This window comes from Gavialis gangeticus, unplaced genomic scaffold (genome assembly GCF_001723915.1).
Source record: "Gavialis gangeticus isolate Ggan-Ray unplaced genomic scaffold, GavGan_comp1, whole genome shotgun sequence".
NCBI lineage: Eukaryota > Metazoa > Chordata > Crocodylia > Gavialidae > Gavialis > Gavialis gangeticus.
The window spans coordinates 23326428-23333877 of record NW_017729030.1 but is presented as its reverse complement, the minus strand read 5'-3'; the positions used below and the strand labels follow the sequence as shown (position 1 = coordinate 23333877).

Here is a 7450-nt window from a genome sequence, read left to right as displayed (position 1 = left end):
GAGTGTGTGTAGAATGATGTCCCCTCTCCAACCCCAGTGCAGCTTTGCTATGGGAGGCAAAGTCCTGCACCTGAGGGGTCAGGGAAATGAACAGGACACCAGGAGCTGCCTCAGGGAGTCTTTGCTGCTGCCTGTTCCTCAGCTCCAGCAGCCCAAGCCCACACTACTACAGCAGCAACCACAACAGTAGCAGCTGCCACCAACTAAACAGAGCTAGGGAAGGTAAGACTCTGCTCTTCTCCCTGCATCTCCCCACTCCTTTTCTCCCCATCACCACCTCTGCCCCAGGTGCTAAAAGAGCTTTCTGTGCCTCTGAGGGTCAGTACCCAGTGGCAATGACAGTGATATAGTAAAACATTGCATTTGGCGTTCTTAAAAACATGCAAGCAGACACTCAGGGTTATATCCTGTCTGCCCCTTTACGCAGTCAGGATAATATTCTCCAAGTTTAGTATGGCCCCAGGCAAATTAAATGTCTTTCTGAAATGTCTTCTGTTTTACTGGGGACAAGAGCACAAGCTCCAGTGCAGAGAATCATAATATTCCACTAACTTTGGAATTACTATTCCACCTTCACCATCTTGAATGAATGAATGTAATCTCTGTTTTATCAGTACTTTGGAGGTGGAAGAACATGGTGATTTAATGAAAGCAAAATTAAACAGTGGCTCCTAGTTCATTAAATCATTGTACGTGTAGTTGAAAACACTAAAAATGCTATGGGAAGAGTATCAAACTCACCATAGGCCCTAGAATGGATGTGGACCACAGGGGCTCCTCCTGGGCTAGATTTGCAAGCCAACAGCAATTTTAGTGGGGTCACATTCAGTTAGCAGTGTGGAGCTCCATTTAGGCAGCAGCACAAGTCCAGGTGGCTGCTGCTGATCACTACAGCCATCTGGGTCCAGGGACCCCAAGTTCCATGGCAGGCCATGCCCCTCAACTTCTGTTGGATGGAATGGTTCTGTAGGCTGAATCTGGCTTGTGGGAACATGTATAACACCCCAGCGCTACATCACTTAGAAGTTATTACGGCTAAGTACAGAGAGTCAGAAAACCCACGGCTGCATTGATTCAATCTTTGCAGGTTAGCCTGAATTGCATAGACTGAACCAATAAGCAAGTGAACTTTGGATTCTGGAAGTGCAGTCGCATGTCTGCGGTGGCCCAGGCCAAAAGCCAAGGAGTGCTAAGGCCTCCCTCCTTGGCTGGATCAGACAGCTTGGGCCAAGTTTAGTCTACCCAACCTGCGAAGTGGGGTTTGCTGAGGAGGTGCAAAGCATCTTGGGATGCTGGGGGACTATGAGTTAACTTGAATCTGGAGGGGATCTGGGACAGGAATTCAATCAACTGATTTAGCCTGAATCAGTTCAGTCTGCGTACATACACAGAGTACTGACTTGGTGACAGTTAAGCTGACTTAACTTTTTTAAGCTGACTCAAGATAATATAGCTCTGAGGTGTATAATTTTCCTCTGCATTTAAGTTGATTCTGCTTCATATACATGTGTATGCTCTGACAGTTGAGTCGTATTAGTCAAGTTGTCTTAGCTCACAAGATGGCTGCCACCATATCAAGGAGCTGTACATGTGTACACTCCAACATGGCTTAACTTAAGTTGCCTTTGTATGTGTGTTTGCATGTGTGTATGCATCCATCTAGGTTTATCTTAAACTGGTTTTGAAAGTGGTTTACGTGCACTGAACTTCTAGCCTAGGGACAGAAATTGCATATAAACTGGTATAAGTGATCAGAAACTGGTTCAGATGTGTAATACGACAAAAGTTCAGTGCGTATAAACTGCTTTTAAAATGACTGAAACTGGTTTAAGATGAACCTGGATGGATGTAGTATCAGACTTAATTGATTAGGTTAAATTAGTTTATTGAACTTCTGTTCCAGATCCCTCCAGTTTCAAGTGAATTCTCAGCCCCCAGCATCCCAGGATGCTTTGTGCCTCCCACACAAATTCCCCCTCACAGGGTGGATGGGCTAGTCTTGTCTGCTCCAGCTGATGCGTGCTTTAGCACCCCCAGCTTCTGGCATGGGACACTGCAGACATGTGGCTGCATTTCTGGAATCAAAAGTGAGTGTCTGTTCACTTGCTTATTGGTTCAATCTGAGTGGCTTGGACTAACCCATGAAAATTAAATTGATTCAGCCTCCAGCTTTTGATTGTCTTTACTTAGCGTTATTGTGTTCCAGTCTGAGCTGCTTTCTGATTGCTTATACCAGTTTATGTGTAACTTCTGTCCCTAGCCTAGGTTTCCTGTGTGTTTAGATTATTTCCCTTGGAGAATATTCTACTGGCCCCCAAAGTGGGACATAACTTTGTTTCCTTTATTTTAGATCCACCTTAAGGCAAATAATGTATAGTTGTGGGGTTGTGTTTTTTTTCTTTATCTCAGTTCCATAACCTTAGCTTCATGATTCTGTATTCCTGATTTAAGTACAGGAATTACACTGAAAAGGTACAAAATGTTGTGTGGAATAAAGCTAAATTGAGATAGTTAAAAGATATCCTTTCTACTAGGAGAAATATCTGAGTTGTACAATTGCAAGTAGTGTTATGATTGGTATGGACACCTACTCCCTCTTTGGAATACAGTCTTCCATTCTGGAGAGAGGTAGTTGGCCATGTTTTAGTCTGTGATTGTGCTTGCTTGGGTGAAAATCTCTCATTCTTTGAAACTGAACTGATCATTGTCACAGCCCCAGGAAAGCTTCCTTTCTGAATGCTCATCAGGCTGCTGTTTGGATGCTGCTTCAGTGAACCCAGCTGTCCTTGCACTGTCCCTAATTTGGGCAGTTGCATACACTTCTTCTTTCCTTTAGCTTTTCTGGACACAGACTATTTTTTCAGCTCTGAAAGTGGAACCTTCCCCTTTGCCCCCAAGACAGCTGCTGACTCCTGCCCAACCCATCTTTAAGTTTACCCTTTCTCAGAGTTCTAAGCTTGTGGGCACTTTGGGCTATAGTCCATCTCTTCGGAGACCTACAGTAATTGAAGCACATCTGCATAGGCTCTGCAAAGGTTTGTAACACAATTACCCTTTAGTTTGGAGATCATGAGAGAGATCAAGACAAAACAGCAAAGCCTCTAAATACATTTTCTCGTTTCAGCTGCCTCACCCCTCTTGTGAATTCTTGGGGTTGGGCCAGAGGTTTTAAACTCTGACTTAAAGTATCCAGGTTCCTTCCTTCTTTCCACAGCTTCTCCTCTGCAATATAGTCTCCTTTTGCTCCTGCAACCAACTTTCTGCTTCTAATCTGGTCTAATCTTCATTTTTATCTCCCACTTCCTGTCCTTCTCCCTTTCATTGCTGCTATTGGAGTCTTTCCACTACTCAACAGATAGCAATTGATCCATTTTGCTTGATAAGGGCCAGCCACACCCTTTGCCACATGATCCAAGTCTCCAACCATGTGGTCCAGTTCTTTGTTGCTACCACCTAGATTTCATACTTCAAAAACTGGTGTTGTGGGCAACAGTTATCTTTTTGTATGACAGTGTGCCGTTTAAACGGAAGAACATAAAAATGTAACAACCTACCTTGAGCAAGGTGCAAGAATTTCTCTTGTTACCACCTATAAGTTTTAGCTCAGCAGGGTAGCAAAACACAGAGGGTAGTAAAAATCTGGACTCTGCACACTGACACTGTGCAGAGTTTCCGGTATCAAACAATTTGTTAGCTCTATGCAGATTCCCAGATTGTCCCAATCAATCCTGGCTGTAATGTGACATAATGAGAGTATACGATAACATGATGATTACCAAACCAAGCTCCTATTAATGGTGGTGATTACTGAAAGCGGTGTCAGCTGCTTTTTTTCGTGTTGCAAGTAATTAATGTTAATGTGACAACATGTAGCATTGGATATCTTGACTTTGTGGTAGGTAGCAGATCTGAAAATAGAGTGTGGTTTCCAGGTCACTGGAGAGATGTTTACTAAGCCTGTGGTGGGTCAGCTTGGATTCTGTGTCACGAGCGAAGGAGAGAGGTTTGGCTTTGTGGCATCTAAAATTGATGCTGAAGAATGTATAGGACAGAGGATGGGATTGAACAGAATCGGATAAAAGGAGTCATGCAGTTTGGATGATCCTCTTCCTAGCAGTTTTTAAGGGTCTTTTATTAAAAAGAGAAGTCACTCCTAGTGTAAAAGCAGTAACACCCCAAGAAAAACACATCTGTTACTTCATAGGCTGAACCTCAAAGGTCAGACCAGGGTTATAATGTTGGCTCTGCATGTGTTTGTTTTGCTATAGTTGTATAAGTGGCTTGCTGAGTAATGTGAAAGACAGGCCCTGCACGCAGAACCTTACAATCCAAATCCAAGCTAAATCAGAAATCAGAGAAGGGACGGTACAAGTATGTGTCTGGAAGATAAGAGAGAAAATGCTCTTTGGCACATACCTTACTGAACTAAGAGTATATTATATGACTACTGTTAAAATATTATGAATTAGTGCATTAGATTTTTTTCTTTCACCGTAAATAAAGCAGGCAGGGACATCTGTACGTAAAGTAGCCTGACACTTCCTCTTATAGTCCCGTATTTTCAGCTGCTTATAACTTTGCTGAACTTTAACCCCATGCACAGGCTGAAATTTTCTGTGCTTGCTATCTGCCTTGTGGCGCTTTATTTTTCTCTTTCTGTTTAAAGTCTCAGTGAGAATGGGTCTAGCCACTTCTCCACTTCTGAGAATGAACTTGGGAGAAAAGTATTTTTTCCATCTGTTTCTTTTTTGAACTCTCATGATTCTGAAATGTTTGGTAGGAATTTGACAAGGGCTTTGGGTCAGAGAGGTACCTTTTTGCTGTTCTAAAAATCACCATTTGCACACACTTACTATAGGTTGGTAGAGGACTGCTACTAAAACCTTTTGAAAATCAGCGGCATGATGTCACCCTAGCATATATAGGTAACAGAAGAAAAGCCCAGGGTAAGGGTAAACCTGTTGACTTAATTCTGTGAATCAAACATAATTAATGTTAAACAAAGAAACTGATAAATAATAGGGTGTAGTCACCAGCTTTTAGCACAAAGGTGACATTTTCAGTGTGGTGATGTTTGTCTGATGCAAAAAGACACGAGTACTGCATACTCTCTGATTTGTCACTGCTCAATTCATTTTCATTTATGTTCTTCCAGGCTGCTGTAGTGCCATCTGCACAATCTCTCAACTTGACTGACTTCAATTTCAGTGACTTTGAGCTTTCAGATTTTGAGACAACGCTGTGTACAATTCGAATGTTCACAGATCTCAACCTGGTGCAAAATTTCCAAATGAAACATGAGGTATGGATGCTACAGAACTGTACTATGTTGAAAGGGTAAACTAAGGGAGCAGAGTCTAGATAACATTGTTATCACCCTTCTGAGGGTGCAAATTGAAAACTAGGTTCAAGGAGTAGTTTACCAGTGGCTTCATGTCAGATTGGGAGGACATGTTATTTGCATCATAACAAGTGCCTGTCCTGGTTTCAGCTTTGTTAAATTTATTTTCATTAATAACTTTGGTGGAATAGAGAATACACTTATAAAATTAATGGGTGACACCAAGCTGAGAATACATGCAGATGCTATGGAGCACCGGATCAGAATACATAATGATCTTGATACATTGGAGATATGGCCCAAATCTGTAAGATTAAAGTCAGTAAAAAGATAAGTGCAAAATATTGCACTTAAATTGGAGAAACCACATTCAGAATTATGAAATGAAAAATAACTGGGATGATACTGTAACAGAGTGAATAAGATGCAACAATGTGGTACTGTTTCAAAAAAAGCCAAATCTTTTTCTGAGATGCTTTACAAGAAATGCTGCCTGTAAGACATGGGCGGCAATTGCTGCACTTTGCCTGGTCTTGTTGAAGATTCAGCTGAAATAAAATGTCGAGTTTTAGTTATCCCATTTTAGGAAAAGCATAGAAGAGAGCAATGAGAACAGTAAGAAGTTTGGAAAGCATGACCTTAAATGTATTATGTTTGTTTTCTCTAATTAAGAGGAAGTTGAAGGACGGGACATAAGCCTTTCAATATGAATAGTTGTTAGAAAGAAGTCAGTGATGAATTGTTCTCTTTGGTCACATCTACATGGTATACTTATTGTGCTCATCAGCAACATCTTCAAGCATGCCACCCTGCTCCTCATTGCCTGCTCCTAAACTGACAGCAGCATAGCTGTGTTTACATGGTATTCTAGGTGGGTTAATTTGTATGGGGGCAGACTAACTGGTCCTATCTTTCACTAGTGCTGATTAGCCCACTTAACGTATCTCATAGATATGGCCACACTATTACTACATTGCCTACAAGGAGCTAGACTTGTGGAGCGCTTTAATGCGTGTGCAGTGCTGCTTCCACCTCCCCTCACAGGTGCTTCTGGTCCTCTAGTGTTTTCTAACTTAAATCCAGCTTAAATCCACTCCTCTGGGTGTTCCCAACCAAAAGCAACATAAACTTAATCCTTCTCCTTTGTTGGACCACTCAGGGGGTAAAAAGGAGAGAAGGGGAAAAAAAACAAACCCTCTTTGTCCTTACCCACAAGGGCTGCCTTTCCTGAACTTTGGGATACCACCATGGTCTGCCTGGGAGTCCTGCTTCCTTCTCACTAAGGGCTAGACTGCCCCTTCTTCTAGCCTGAAGGACAGTCTTTTTATCCCCCCCCCAAGCCGCTCCCTGTCCGACCAGCCAGACGTATTGTCTGATCAGAGCACAGGGGTTGCTCATTAGCAGGGATCTGGGTTTCCCATTTCTTGCAGAAAAACAGAAAAAATATGGATTTTCCCTTTTAACAGAGAGAAATGCAGATTTTCCACTTTTGCAAAGAGGTCTCCGCAGGATGGAATTCCATCCTGCAAGGGGCTGGGGGGAGCAGGGCAAGGGCACTCAGGCATGGGGCTCCATGTGCATCACACACGCACATGCCAGGCAGCCTGGAGAGCAGCTCTCGCAGGTAAGTCTGGCAGTGGGGAGTGGTGATTGAGGCCCCTGTTGGGAGGGGAGGGAGGGAGTTGGGTGGGGCTGGAGCTGGGGCTAGAGCTGCTGCAGGGTCTTGGTGGGGAGTGAGGCAGCAGGGCCCCAGCAGGGAGCAGGATGGAGCCACAGGGCTTCCTTGGCCGACTCCACTCTGCTCCACTCTGCACTACCAAGCTGGGTCCCAGTCACTGTGTGTGGAGGCCCCAGGGGGAGGGCTACAGGGCGAGGAGCCCCAAGCCTGAAGCAGGCAGCCTGCATCCACACCCCACAATGGGCTCCACTAAAGCTGTGCCACCCATGGGGGAGGAGGAGCCAGGCTCTGTGCTCTGCTCCACTGTAGCAGCTGCTACCTTCCATGGGTAGCACCTGGGGCCCAGATACTTCTGCAGGAGGCTGTGGACCTGGGTCCCTGGCCCCATAGCCCTGGCAGCTGGGGGCCCCCTCCAACAGAGCTGGGGGGGG

General features: G+C 44.1%; 1 protein-coding gene across 3 annotated transcripts in view; it reads left to right on the top strand.

Moving 5' to 3' along the window:
- The window catches only part of PDE5A (phosphodiesterase 5A), a 123638-nt gene that overhangs the window by 84538 nt on the left and 31650 nt on the right, over positions 1–7450 (top strand). For all 3 annotated transcript variants that reach the window (XM_019522037.1, XM_019522035.1, XM_019522038.1), the window contains exon 12: positions 5156–5302. In XM_019522037.1, coding sequence (XP_019377582.1) covers positions 5156–5302 — 147 coding nt within the window. The remainder of the gene's footprint in view (positions 1–5155; positions 5303–7450) is intronic.